General features: G+C 44.5%; 1 protein-coding gene across 1 annotated transcript; it reads right to left on the reverse strand.

Annotated features, from left to right (window-relative positions):
• Nucleotides 1–13,752: 13,752 nt before the first annotated feature.
• Nucleotides 13,753–14,145, reverse strand: NHLH2 (nescient helix-loop-helix 2). Its single transcript, XM_058167453.1, has one exon. The coding sequence runs from the start codon at nucleotides 14,143–14,145 to the stop codon at nucleotides 13,753–13,755; it is 393 nt and encodes a 130-aa protein (XP_058023436.1).
• Nucleotides 14,146–15,117: the final 972 nt, after the last annotated feature.

Raw genomic sequence — 15,117 nt, forward strand, 5'->3', positions numbered from 1 at the left:
CTTGTTACATACAATTTCTACTATTAATATATTTCCCTTAAATCAACTAATAAATGCTTTATTTCCCTTCTTATCTCCTTTATTCTTCCCCTTTTACCCATTTTCCTTTGGTTTCTCCAAAATTCCACTTCTTAATATTTTTCTCCCTTTCTCTTATTTTCTTCTTTTTATTTTTCTTTTTATATTTATTTATCTTTTCCTCTCAATCCTTTCTCTTATTTTAAAAATTGTTACTCTTTTAATTCTCCCCCTCAGTCTTTTCCCATTTCCTTCTCTTCTTTTCTTTTTTGGGTGATATTCCTCCCCATCCACATTTTGTTTTTCACTGTCAATCCCAGTGTAATCATCTATTTTTTCATCTTCAATTATTTTTCTTTCAACATTATGTTCTTGCTTCACATTTATATTCTTGTTTTCCTTTTTTTTTTAATTCTAACCAAATTTCTGCTTCTTTATCACCCTTAAATGCTTCACGCACCTTCTTAAACATTTCCATTAGTTCCTCATATGTTCCATATTATTAATTCATTTTTTAAAATTTTAATTTATATGTAGTTAAAATTCAAGTCCATGTAGTGTCTCTCTCTCTCTCTCTCTTTAATTTCCAAATAGTATCCAATTCAAATATTTATCTAGACCATTCCAGTTTAAGGTTTTGTTCTTTTTCACTTCTTTTCAAAGTCGGGATCCAGCTGTTTAAACAAGTACTCCTTAAAATGTCTTATGTAGTCAAAATTCTTACTGTTCCTTCAATGTTTAAAGCATTCGTTGTAGTGCTTTCTTTCCACCAGCAGATGTCTCTCTCCAGTCCACAAATCCCCAGACAACAAAGTATCACTTTTTCTTCAATTTGTTTTCCTTTTATTGTTAAAAAATGCTTTCTCTCAGTTTTCTTTTCCTTGTATTATTTCTAATTTCTCCAGATTCAATTTTAAGTCCAGGTAGAAAGTTTTCTTTTTTGCGCTTTAGTCTTTTAACTTCCTCTTTGTTCTTTTCCCTCCAATTAACATTCCGAAGTGCCAGTTAGCTGCTCATTTCACACTGGGATCTCTTTTAAGCTTTTTTCAAAGAATTTCTTTTTACCTTTAAGTTGGCCAAATCGCTTATCTATTAACAATAATCCATTCAAACATTGCTCCTGCACAAATCTTGGTCTGGTTGCCCCAGCTTAGAGCCATCATTTTAATGGCTGCCACCCCTGCTACTGGATCAAAGAGCTGCCTCTGACCCTTCAAGGAACTTGCCTGTTCCTCCTTGGTCTTCTGAGGTGTCTCATTTTTTTCACCGTACCTCCAAGACAGTTCTGGTCCGAAGACCCCTTGACAGCAGTTTGTCTGGCTGGATTTTCACAAAGCTCTTAGCTTTGCTATTTGCCAGCCGGTCTTGCTGCAACGCTTCCGGTTCCTCAAACCAGGCATCATTTGAGAGCGCCACCTTTAGCTCTGCTGTCAACTTGTCTTCAACTTGTCTTCCAGGAGGTCAGAACCACAGTGCTCTAGTGCATTTGTGCTCTAGTGAATGTTTGGGCTGCTGGTTGGGTTTTGGAGATCATGGCATGTACTACCTCTTCCCACCCAGGAGGAGGAGGGGCTGGCAAGGCCTGATTCCTCCGGGCCTTCTTCTGATTTGGCAATGCCCCAAGAACAATCTTGGCTTGATGCGAGACTGCGCAGACGTGATCGGCGCACGCAGCAGAGGAGGCGTTGGGACAAGAATGATGAGTCACCGAGTGACACCCACAGGGGCTATAAAGCAGGAGGTGGAACTTCCTGGCTTTTTGTCTTGGACAAAGCAGTGAATTTGCGTGGGCAAACTGTTTCAATGGAGGGAAGAATCAGAGGATGTAATGAAGCCATCATCCCCTGATTCATCCCTTCCCCAGGCTACGCCTTCAGACCCAGCTGATAATAATAATAATCAAGCTTCTCTTGACCCGCGCTTCAGAAGATTAGAGAGGCGGCGTCATCAAAGGGAAGGGTGGGGCAGGAGCCCCACCACACAGGATATATAAGGAGCTTTGGGACTGCTCTCACTCCACGGGAAACAAAAGTTTAGCTTAACCGTTTCAAAAAGAGCTGAAAGTCTTGCTACGTGAGTCATTTGTTTGAACTTTGGCAGGCAGCTGTGATTTCTCTGCCAGGACTGATAAGAACTGTGAATCCACTGGCTAAAGGCCAGCTCGTTAATCCGAAGTGGGGAAGGAGACAGAACATTCATTTTGACTGTTCCTTTGCAGTAGAATAGTTGCTACCACCATGTCACTAGCGTCAGCTTGGATTATAAATGGTTTATTAGGGTCAGGGTGCTGGAGGATCAGCTCCACTGTGAATAGGCGTTTTAATTGTTCAAAGGATTTTTGACAGTCCATTGTCCAAGCTAGGGGTTGGCTAGGTTTTGGCTTGGTCGGAGACGGATTAGTTTTTAGTAATTCTGTCAAGGAGAGCGTAACCTCAGCAAAGGAATAGATGAATTGTTTGTAAAAATTTGCAAACCCCAGGAAGCTTTGAAGTTGCTTACATGTTTGTGGAGGTTGCCAGTCTAGAACTTCACCTTCACCTTCCCTGGGTCGATTCCAATTCCTTGATTCGACACCAGGTAGTCTAAGGACTTCTTATGGAACTCACATTTTGACAGCTTTGCATAGTTTGGCTGCTAGAGTTTTTTCAGCACTTCCCGACTAGTTTGACATGCTCTTCCATATTTTTGCTGAATATAAGAATGTCACTCAGATAAACAAGGACTTATACAGCTATTCATGCAGCACTTCATTAATCAGTTGCATGAAGACTGGGGGGGCTGAAAAGCATGTTCCGGAATTGGAAACTGCCCAGGGGGCAGTTAAAAGCAGTCTTCTATTCATCTCCCTCCTTTATGCGAACCTGGTGGTAGGATTCCCTTAGATCTAGCTTGGTGAAAATCTTGCTTTTTGATAAGTGGTTCAGCAAGTCTTTCATTAGTAGTAGGGGGTAGGTGTTTTGTATGCAAACTGCATTGATATTATGAAAATCAACACATAATCTCAGCCCCCCCCCCATCTTTCTTCTCTTTAAACAAAACGGGGCGGCCACCCTGGATTTTGCTGGCTTGATAAACCCCTTGGCTAAGCTAGTGTCATTGTACTTCTCAGCTCGGTCATTTCATCAGGGGTCAAGGAGTACATCCTGGGCTTTGGTAACTTGGCTCCCGGTTCTAGCTCAATGGCATAATTGTGGCTCGATGAAGGGGGAGGATGTTACACTTCTCACTAAATGCTTCGGCTAAGTCTGTATATACCCATTGTCGTGTCCCACTCCTCCGCTGATGGCCGGGTCAGGGAAATTCGAATCAGGTGTGCCTCTGCAGCTCTGCCAAAGTCCTAGCAAGGTCCTCAGGGCAGGCAGGAGACCAGAAAGTGACTTCAGCAAGATATGTTTAGACTTTGCCTGACTCAGAGAATGCCAGAAAGCAGATCCTTTATATAGGCCATGGGGTGTGGCTCCATGACTCAGCACTTATCCAGGCCTGCCCCTCCCTTCCTTCTGTTGCCTCCGCCTATCAAGTCTTCTGACGCGAGGGTCACTCCAATTGGCAGCTGTTGGTAATTGACCTTCCTCAGGCTCACATGCTGTGGAGGAGGGGGAGGGGTCTAGTTGCTCCGTTTGCCTGGGCATGGAGCCAGAGCTGGGGGCTGGAGATACTTGCTCTTCTTCAGCCTGTCTGGGCATGGAGCCAGGGCTGGGGCCGGGAGGCATGCTAGGACATTCTTCAGTGTTCGGAAGCAGATAAGCAGACCCCAGATGTGGTGGTGAGATCGGACGAGACACAACACCCATGATGGCGAACCTGTGTCACACATCCACAGGTGGCACATAAAGCCATATCTTTGGGCACATGAGCGTTGCCCTAGCTCAGCTCCAGCATGCATGGGCACGCTGGCCAACTGATTTTCAGACCTTCCAGGCCCACTGGAAGTCGGAAAATGGGCTGTTTCCAGCCTCCGGAGGGCCGGGGGGTGGGGAAGGCAGTTTTCACCCTCCCCAGCCTCCAAGAAAGTCTCTGGAGCCTGGGGAGGGTGAAAAATGAGCCCACTGTGCCATCGCGTGCCAGAAGCGGGAGGACTACGGTGTGTGTTTGTCATGCATGCATGCATGGGGGGCGTGGCGCATTGTATTATGGGTGTGGGCACAAGCACATGCGACTCCCCTGCACTCCCCCTGCTTTTGGCATGCGACAGCAAAAAGGTTAGCCATCATTGGTATATACCTTAGGAATCTGGGGTTCGCCTGAGGCTTGTCTGAAACAGCGGCTGCTGTTTCTGGTGGCTGGCCCTTATGGGTTGGCAGTTTCTTGGGGGAAGGGATAGGGGGCAGTGGCCTGATGCCAATTATGATTTTATAGTATCCATCTTCCCATTTAATGGTTGGGGCCCATTTGTCCAGCCAAGCAAGGCCCAATATGACCAATTCTGTCATCTTTGGCGCTACTATAAAACGTATAAGTTCATGATGTCTTCCAATTTCTAATCTAACCAGTTCAGTAATTTGGGTGGCTGGGACTCCTCCAATTAATGTCCCATCCATCTGTTCAAACTTAATTGGGTACTTTAAGGCTCTTGTTTTTATCCCTAATTGTTCAACAGGTGGATTGGGCCCAGCGACAGGTGGCTGTGCTGGAACTTGCAGCGGAGCTGCTGCTGGCTGCTGGATTGCAGCCTACTGAGGGAGAGGGGCCAGCTGTTGAACTGCTTGTTGGGCTGTAGAGAGAGGGGGAACTCCAGATGACCCCCCCCCCGTGGTGCTGGGATCGTTGGGGCATATTGGGGCCATGGGAATCCCTGGAAAATTGGAGCAGATGGTGCTGGAGACCACTGGCACTGGACCCACCCCTGGCCAGGACAGAATCCCCAGCCTGGGGGGATACATTCAGCAGGGGGTAGCACAAAGGCAGGCTGGCAAGGGGGACCAGCAGGAGGTTTGGCATTCCCCATGCTGGCTGCGTCTGATGTCTCCCAGCTGCTGGATGGCCATGCTGTGCTGAGCCGCTCCTCCTTTCATCCCTGGCTGGGTAGAAAGGCGTCTGTGCCCTGCTAATTCCTCTGCCAGGTCCTGGATTGGGGGAGGTGAACGTGGGTTGCATTAAGCTCCATCTAACTTGAAGAGGTTGGGAGGGGGCTGTATAACCTCCACTTCCGTCCGTTCAAAACGCTCAGGGATCCAGGTTAATGATGGGCTTCGAGATGGGGGCAACAGGTTCCAGTCCTGGGAATCTCTGGATTCCAAAGCTGTCCCCTCTCTCCACTCTGGCTCATGGGGTGACTTCATTGGGCTGGGAACAACACAATATTCAGGCGGTCTCTCCTCTTGCCCCCTTTCTGGAGTTGGATCAGACTGGCAACTTTTCCAGGAATCTGACTCTTTGGGCTGAGCGCCTAGCCTTTGGGTCGCCTCTGCAGCTGCAATGGTTAGCACCATTTTTTCAGAAGGAGAATACTGGGTCTCGATAAATCCTTCAGGATCCATCCCCATGGCCCCCTCTGCGATCTTTTCTTTCTCCTCCATCTTTGCTGAGTCTTTGCATCACCTGAGGTTTAGGTCAATGCTGGGGCTCAGCACCCCGGACAGCCCCTTTCGGGGTGCTGATATGCTTTTAGGGATTCGGGTTAATGTCAGCATTCCAGAAAAACCCCAACTCCAATTAAAAACTCTGAAGCAAGCATTTTCTCAAAGTCCTATTTATTAGGGTAGGTATACTGGCAAATCTGGGAAAACCCGAAACTGAGAGTTCCAGGTTTTCCCTCGGTAAATCCTTTACACAACCCAGGCCTTTAACTCCAAAACAACCAATGCGAAGTTCACACTTTGAAGCTTTTGTCCGTCAAAAGGGCCAGATGGCAACTCCACCCGCTTTTATCCCCTGTGGGGTGTGGCTCAGTGACTCAGCTATTTCTGAGCCTGCCACAACTCTTCCTTTGCTGCACGCGCTTATCTTTTCGTCGCTGCCTCAGGTCAATCCAAGATTGATCCTCAGCAGCTTGGGCCTGAAGCATTGCCAGGGAGGAGGAAGGTCCGGGAGAGGAAGACCTTGTCTGCTCCTCCTCCTGGCCTACAGCTGGAGCCTGGGGCGGTGCCAGAGAGGAGGGTCCAGGAGAGGAAGGCCTTGTCAGCTCCTCACCATCACTCTCAGAGTCATCCTCCTCCATGGGGACAGGCTCTGGGGCCGGAGTCACAACAGCTATTTTGTCTAAAGACAATTCCTCTACTAAATCCCCCCTCCTACTTTCCCACACATGAGAAGGTGGCAGCATGGAAGCCTCTGGCCTAATATGGCTTCCAAAGCTGACAATCAAACTAATTGGCCTATAGTCTCCTGGACCCCATTTTTCCTCTTTTTGTAGATTGAGGCATATGTGTGTATTATATACATGGATCAGTCCAGCGGTGAAATGTAAAATTTTTTACTACCGGTTCTGTGGGCGTGGCTTGGGGGGGTTTAATGTGACTGGGTGGGCATGGCCAACTCTTTTTTTTACTTTTAAAAGCATTTTTTCTACAACCTCTTCGGCCAAAGAGCTTGTAGAAAAAATGCTTTGAAAGGATTCTGACAATCCCAGGTGAGTTGCCTGATCACCAGAACCTTTTAAAAGCTTTTTTTTACAGCCTCTTCAGCCAAAGAGCTTGTAGAAAAAATGCTTTGAAAGGATTCTGACAATCCCAGCTGAGCAATCATCAGAGGCTTTTTTTTTTACTTTTAAAAGCATTTTTTCAGCCAAAGAAAAAATGCTTTTACAAGTAAAAAAAAACAACCTCTGATGATTTGCGGCTGAGCTGGGCATGTGGTGGGGGGAGGGGGGGAAGGGATTTTTGCTACCGGTTCTCCGAACCACCCACCACCATTGCTACAGGATCGGGCGATCCAGTCCGAACCGGGAGCATTTCACCCCTGGATCAGCCCAAAGATTATTTTTTTTCCTGCCATTCTGAGTCAGCAGTTTCTCGGTCATTCTTTTCTAGCCTTGAGTTTGGGAGTTTGATTCTCTGGCCTGAGAAGTGCTGGTTCTTGCCTTCCCAGCTTCAGAGCTAAAATTGTCAGGCCTGCCTCTGTTCAAATCCCAAGAAAGAAAACCCCTGACTCCATTGAAGTAGATAAGAGGTACTTTTACTGAGTAAAGTTAATGATAGCAGTGAAAGAAAATAAGATCTGAGCCAAAAGGCACAAAAGTTACACAGTAAAAGTTTCCCCAAATCCCTCCCCCCCAGGGACCCAGGCTGAATGTCCATAATATCATGTGGGGAACACCTTCAGGTGTTTTCGTCCATCTGGAGTTCCAGGAAGGTTGCCCTTGACTGATGGTAAACAAGTCAATTCAGCAGCACAGTAATTTGTGAAAGCAAACCTCCATTTTTATTCACATGGGCCTTCTTCATACCAGCTCTCTTCCCTGACCCCAATGCCATGCCCCCCCCCCCTGTTACTATGGCAGCAGATAGTAAGCAAGCGTCAAAGGGAAAACCCATGCTGGAGATCTGGTTGACAAATACAGATGTTTAACAGTATCCTACAACATTGTGATTAGCAAGTTAGTTAATAATCATTTATTTATTCAGGTAGTCAGTCAGTCACCCAGTTATTGGATGTATCTGGCTTCTCAATTTGCAAAAATAATTCTGGATTACTGGTGTATGATTACAAATGCATAAACAAAGGAATCAAAACAAAATATAATAAACATTCAAACAAAATTAAAGGAGGCCAACCACAGCACTTTCCCTTGCAAGTCCTTTCATTTCTGGATCATATTGGCTGGATGGCATAAATGGATATATAGCAGGCTTTAAAACTGTTTTGAGTGTGGTTATGAATGGTTCTTTGTGAAATCATAGAGAAAGGTCAAATACAATATGGTGCTATAAGGTTCATTCCTGCATACATCAGTATATTAATTAATGGTTGGATGAAGTGATAGAAGGAATCACTGGTGGGATTCAGCCAGGTTAGACCGGTTTTCTAGAACCGGTAGCTAACTTTTTGTTCAGTTCAGCAAATCAGGAGTGTCAGCATGAAGCGTGCTAAATTTAAGTGTGCTGCACAAATTGCTGCGAGAACAATAAGCAGGCCATGGAGGTGGCAAGAGCAGCGGCGTCAGCACAGCCGACTTGCAACTTGCTCTCGCCACTTCCATGGCCTGCTCGCTGCTCTCACAGCACCTTGAGCAGCACATTTAAATTTAGCGCGCTTCACAATGGGGGAGACAGCGTTCCCTCCTCCTTCTGGAGCCCATTACGACATGGAGCATCGGACGCAGCTTGGCCAGTGTCTCATGGCAGAGAGAAAGTTGTATGTCTCCCCATGCGACCACGGTGTGCGCAGCATCAAGTAGTGCTGGAAAAAGTGCCCGTGAGATGAGAGGCAAGTACAGGGGCACATCCCTCCTGCTCTGGAATATGGAGCAAGTCTCCATCCCCGCCATCGCCCTTACCTTCTCAGGCCACACCGTGAAGAGTGACTGGGAGGGCGAGGGGCAGGGCCAGCCAGCTGGCAGGGAGCCACAGTAGAGGGACAAAAGAGCTTTATTTATCTGGAATAATCTGAGTATTCTAAGGGGAGCCCATGGCTCTCAGGGCCACCCTGGGGCTTCTCTCTGAGTGGGACATTTTCTGAAAAGAGGGGGACGGCATTCCTTGCCCTCCCATCAGCTTGGAAAAGGATAGGAGGAAAGAGTTTTCTTTGCCATTTCCCCCCTCCCCTTAAGGAGAAACAGGATCATTTGGGGGTTACGCAGGAATGAGGGGCTGTTCCAGTTCATCTGTGGAGGGGGGTACTTTTATTTTATTTCCTTTTTTTCTTATGTCATAGTTTATAAAGTAATCTTTTTTATTCATAATTTATATAATGTATTAATAAAATCATAATTTATATTTATATAAATTGAATAAAATAAAGGATAAAATGATACACATATAAATCATAGCCTCTATTGAAATAATCTGTTTAGGCCGAGTCTATTTCTTGTGTAGTGCATTCCCTGACAGACAATTATCCAGACTGCAATTTGACACATTCAGCAAACATCAACCTTGTTTTTATTTATTTATTTATTTGTCACAATAGTATATATAAGCATAAGCATGAAATAATTGGTTCTTGAACTTGTACCCACCCCTCTCCTGGAAGAATGAAATATTTTGAGAAATATTTAAAAAGGAAGAATATTATATTTCCCTAGATGAGAAATGGAGAAACATGCTCTTGGAAAGCAGCCCCCAACTTTCTTAATGGCCCTCAGCAGATGTCAGCACTTAAGAGACAAAGCGATAGATAGCTCTATTCATAAGCAAATACCCTCACCCAAGATCCAACAAAGGTAGCATTAGTCCTCAGGCAGAATAGGAATTGCCCAACGCCCCTTTATTGCATCACCCTCAGAAACGTCAACCAAATTTAGCTCAGTCAAACTCCTAAGATTTGTATATGGCCCCATGGGAGTCTGACAACAGCCAATAGAATACATGTTCTTGCACAGGAACAGGAAATTCAAGTGCAAAGCCCAAGAGAAGGTATAAAAACCCCTCACTCTCAACTCCATGTGGTCAGCTACCCAGAATCACCGGTGCTTGGTGTTTCTGCTCCATCAATAAATGGACCCTCTTTCCAATCAGTCTCCAGCCTCCATTTTGTCTCCAGTGCCTTTCTCCTGGTTTGGGACTGAACCAGATGGATAGTTCTTCCAACAAGCTTCTTCTGTGCACTAAGCTCCTGATAGTCAGAAATTACTTCCATATTCCCCATTGTCTTTTCTCAAAACTAAACATATCCAGTTCCCACAGTCCCTCACAAAACTAAGTTCCCAGTCCCAATCATAATTCATTTTGCTAAAATAGGGAAGGAACAAAAAGAAACAAATGCCAACCATTTGACTGGGATGGAATAAGCACTCCTGCCTTGAGCAGGAGGTTGGACTAGAAAATCTCCAAGCTCCCTTCCCAGTCCTATGATTCTATAAAACAAAAGAAAATACAGAATTTGTTTCCTATAATCTTCTTACCTTTCAAGCAAGCCTGAAGCTGAATTTATCTTTTAGATGACTGGTAGTGATTTTCAAGCTATTTATGATTAATTTAATTTTAAGATAGTTACCTTATCTCCCTTAAGCTCTCCTTACTTAATCATAAATTCAAGAAATTTATGTATTTCAGTATTTTGTTTTATAATATTTATGTTTTACTTTTCAGCTTGCTTTTGACATTAATTCTATGCAACTTCTCTTTCTGTCCCACACATTCTAAATTGACTGTGGGTTTAATTTCATTTCCCTCTAATTGTGGCAGGAAAATGATCTTTGAACCACCTTTAAATGACATGTCTATTGTCTCTTTCTCAAATCCAGTCCATAGTGGAGGGAGTTTGAAGTTGAACTTAACAGTTCCAGGTTTAAAGTAGTGTTTTTTCTCTCCTCCCAAACAATTTTCACTACATACACAATCTAGCCCAAGTAATTAAATAAGGTTCCTGATGCAATCACAAATTGGAACTAATCCAGCTTCTATGGAGCACTTTGAGCTGCTGTGGGCATGCCTTCTAACCTGCATTTTTAAGGTATTGCTTTCCAAGGCCATTTGCTGAACAAATATCATAGAACCTCTGTATATAAACAAATGCAATGCTGTTTTGATAGCATGCTAGACCAGTGTTTGAAAACAATACTAATATTAGTCCTGTATTGCACAGAAGGTCTGGGAAATAGCCAGGCTCTACAAGCTGTGTGCTTGTAATTCTACCATAATGAATACTACATGGGTTTTTTTTACTGGCTTGCAGACAAGGAATTTTGCATGACTCTACTTTTTCCTGTTTTTTTTTTTAATTTTTCATTACTTGGAGGAAGAGGATTTTTGCCTATTCCAATACCATTTTGCTTACACCTTAGGCAGCTCTTGGGCTCTGCCAACCATGGCACAGCACATCCCCTTGTAGCATAATGGTGTGGGATACCTGTGTCACATCAATTTCATCAATTACCTGTGTCAATCTATTATTTGTTTATACTTAGAATCTCAATACATTCCATCTTGACACATTACTCTTGAATCTCTTCTGATTCTCTGTAATCCTTTATAAATCGTTGCAACAATTCCAGAGTTCACTTCTTCCATTTCACTTCTTTCCATAAAAGAAAAATTAACAAGAGTTCTATGTGCTTCCTCATTTAATTCATGTAACATCCTGGAACCATGGAGGTGTTCCATTCCAATGATCTATCACTTTGGATTCCATTGCTGCTTCAAATGCAAAGATAGAGCACCTGACAGACACATTGTTCTCATCCGTTTTTACGTACACTTTGGAAGATTGCAAAACTGTTTGTCCAGGCACCTGCCTACCCTTGCCCAACCCTGCTTCACACCACACATTTTTCCTGCCTGCAAGTGAGATCTGTTGGAAGGGAAAACAGAGCTGGGACAATCTGTCAGATGCTTTTCTTATTTGTCCCACATTAAAGTGTAAGGACAGCACCACTCACCAGCCCATAATTAAGGCAAAATAGTGCTCAATTATTGAGGCAGAGCTATTTATCCTTGCATATCTTCCTGCCATATCTTAGACTGGAGGCAGCCCTGCATCCCATCCCATCCCATTTCTTTTCCTTGTCTCTTTTCATTTTATGTTATTCCTTTTTTAAAAGCCATGATTTGTTGTGCAATTCTCTACTGCTCCCTATTTTAATAATTGTCAGGTAAAATGACAGTAGTATTATCCCCATATATAATTCAGGTTATTGAGAGGACAGTCTCTCAACTTATTTCCCCACTAGTGACCTCTGCCATCTTTTAGAGTCATCCAACCACGGTGTCAATATAACAGCAATGAGAACAGGTTTCATATCTCTTCCATGGTGATTACTGGTAGGTGATGCTATATGTGATTAGTGAGAAACAGCCTTGGATACTTAAAAGATGCAATGAACTTGTGTTTGACATAAAATTAGAACCAAAAGGTACCAGCACCAAGCATCACTGTTTGGTGGTATTTCATTCATCATGGCCTTAGAGGTTGAATTTAGGTGTTATTTGAAGAGCATTGACCAAATGTCCCATTTAACCTAACATTGCTTTACGCTGGTCATATTTTTTCCATAGATTGAAAAGATATTAATAGCCTTCAGCAAATACTTTCCATAAAAGTGAAACCTAATTTCTAAGTGAAGGAATATAGAAGAAGATAAAGGGGAATGTGTTTGTATATTGTATAACAATCTCTCCCTCCCTCCCTTTCTCTCTCTCTCTCTCTCACACACACACCCCATCTATCATCTATCTATGTATTCAGCATCAATCAAGTATTATGTGATATTGGATTGAATTCCAGATGTAATAGATTCATTGTCTTTTCTTTTTTGTTCCCCTTAACAACAGAAAAAAAAATCAGCTTTATTGGATACTTTTATTTATATGCAAAACAGTGTACCATTCATGAGAGATATGAAAAAAAGTTTGGATAAAAATCAATTTCTCTATTTGCACTACAAAATATTGCCTGGTACAAAGCAACATACATACGTGCACACGCACACATACATACACACACACCAAAAAACCCTGAAAAAGACTAAAATCTTTGGATAACAGATATGTTCTCTCCCGTGACCGAGACATACTTTTTCACAGCAAAACAGCATATAACATTTTCTGCTTGCAAATTTTTTGGTTGTCATAAAAGACAGTACTCCTGTTTTTCCTTAATATGGAAAAGAAAATTTGTAGTACACACACACACACACACACACACACACACACACAAAGACAGACAAACAAACTATTCCCTTATCAGTTATTTCCAAAATACGTCTTTAGACAGAATTACAGATCAGATTAACAACAAACATTTTAATTTCTATTTGAAAATAAAATCTTCAAGTGAACTGCTAGTATTTTGATTCCACACACACAAAATAAATAAAGTTATCAAGGACAAGTCCAAATATATAAAATACGTTTAAAAAGAGGGCATTGGTGCAATAAAACCAGAGCAAAATGAAAACCCACAATCTGGTTTCCAATGAACACTTCCAGACTCAGACATTTATTCCACAGAAGAAATTGTAAACACTTGACTATAGAAAACCAGTTGGCACAAAGTCTTCAACACAAAATCTTAACCACCCTCAAAAACTAAAAAATTGTCTTGGGGAAAAATAGTCTACTTTTGCTACTTAAATTAAAAAATAAATTATTTTTAACTGCACTCCTGTATCATACATTAAGGTCGCAAGTAAATGAGATCTTTATTATTTTTGGATACAAAGAAAGGGGCACTTGACAGTCTGTATTATCACTGTGTTTCTTTAGAAAAGAACCCCACCTTCCACATAAGATGTGCTCCTGTTTTGGGCGGCCCGGGGACAAGTCAATTCGCCATCCAAACCCCGGAAGGAAAACTTCCATTTCAAGTTTCTCTTTTCGGGCGTGAGTCAGGAAAGCACTTTAAGGCACGAGCTTAAAGCCAAGGGATCTCCAGCCAAGCTTCCGCCGGGTTCTCGAAACTTTGCTGAAAGGGGATCCTATCCTGGGGAAACTTTGAGCGGGGAGGGAAGGTGAAGGAAGGGACAAGCCAAGACCTTCCATCCCTCAGAAACAAGGGAGCATCGGGGGCTTGACCTGGGGAAGGAGCGCCGCCTTGAAGGCTGAGCCCCAACGGAGGCGATTCCAGAGGGACCCAGCGGCCTGTCCATCTTGTCTATCGACCTTCCCCGCGGGCCCTGGTCCCCGGGCGCCTGACCTACACGTCTAGGACATGGTTGAGATAGGATATGTAGCAGATGGCCAAACGCAGGATCTCGATCTTGGAGAGCTTCTTGTCCGGGGGAAGCGTGGGCAGCAACTTGCGCAGCTCGGCAAAGGCCAAATTAAAAGCCTCCACACGGATGCGCTCCCGCGTGGCGTGGGCCGACCGATATTTGGCCGTGGCTCGACGGCGCCGCCGCTTCTCTTCACGGCTCAGCGGCTGCGGCGGATGGGCCGCTGAGCGACCTCCTCCTGCGCCCTCGCCGTTTGGCGCCTCCAAGTCGGAGGCGCAGCAGCTCCGCAGCCCCTTGGCCTCCAGAGACTCCGGGTCGGACGGCGCTGACGACGGGTGGTCCGAGTCCACTGCTTGGTCTGGGCTCAGCATCATCTGCCAGGCGAGGAGGCAAATAATAATAAAATAAAAATAAATACGGGAGTTCAGTCAGTGCTGCCCGTCGAATGTTTTCCCCCGCCCGGCTCGTGATAGGCGGGAAGGGAGCCAAGCACATCGGCTTGCGCCCTTCGCCCGCCCGCCCTCCGTCCCCGCCACCCCTGCCTTCCTGTTCTAGCCAAGGTAGCGCAGCTTTTGTCAGAAGCTCCTGGTGGGAGCCTGAGGCGGGTTGATCGCGTGTGCCTGCCGCTTACTTTGCGCGCACGAGCCGGCGGGGCTGAAGATATTGGACGACGAAGGGACCTGCTGCTGCTAGAAGGCCTCGCGTGGAGGGTCGCTTGCGCCGCCAAGGCTGAGGGTGAAAAGGAGGCTGCTTGACTTCCTCGACTGGGGTGGCGCGACAGGGGGGGAGGTTGCTATCAAGGGAGGCCTTGCAAAAGCAGAAGCGGGCTTCCGAGCGAACCTCGGCCGCCGGCGGTCCGGCTACTCCCCGTTCTAATTGCGATTTCCCTTTTTATTCCGCTACCCCCCTGAAACGCCATAACATCCTAGCTTTCGTTTTTAAAAAAGGTGTTCGTTTTCGTGAAAAACCTTTTTCCTTAAAAAAAAAGTTATCAATCAAGATATTACGATCTAATGATTATTAATAGTGATTGGATCAACTGGAGGACAACCATAGTGGAAAACTTAACTGAAGTGTTTTATATGAACTTTTATTCTTATCTGAGAAGGCAGTACGTCGCTCTATTGTTTCTGTTGTAATCAATATGACTATTTTTCATTTACATCTCGGTTCACAATGTTAGGCATTCCTAAAAAGACCCCAGAAGGTGTTTTCAACATTCAGGTCCTGATTTCTTTTAGAAGTCCTGATTGCTTTCCCTGGAAAATAAGCAGAAGTGACTTGTCTTGGAGGGCTTTTTTCAGCGAGACCCTTGTGAAAACTTCATCTGTTTTCCTTGACTTCTC

The sequence above is a fragment of the Ahaetulla prasina genome, chromosome 2, assembly GCF_028640845.1.
Source record: "Ahaetulla prasina isolate Xishuangbanna chromosome 2, ASM2864084v1, whole genome shotgun sequence".
Classification (NCBI taxonomy): Eukaryota; Metazoa; Chordata; class Lepidosauria; order Squamata; family Colubridae; genus Ahaetulla; species Ahaetulla prasina.

What these genes read in the sequence shown, in the direction of transcription:
- NHLH2 (XM_058167453.1), bottom strand. Translation starts at nt 14,145, where the DNA reads ATGATGCTGAGCCCAGACCAAGCAGTGGACTCGGACCACCCGTCGTCA.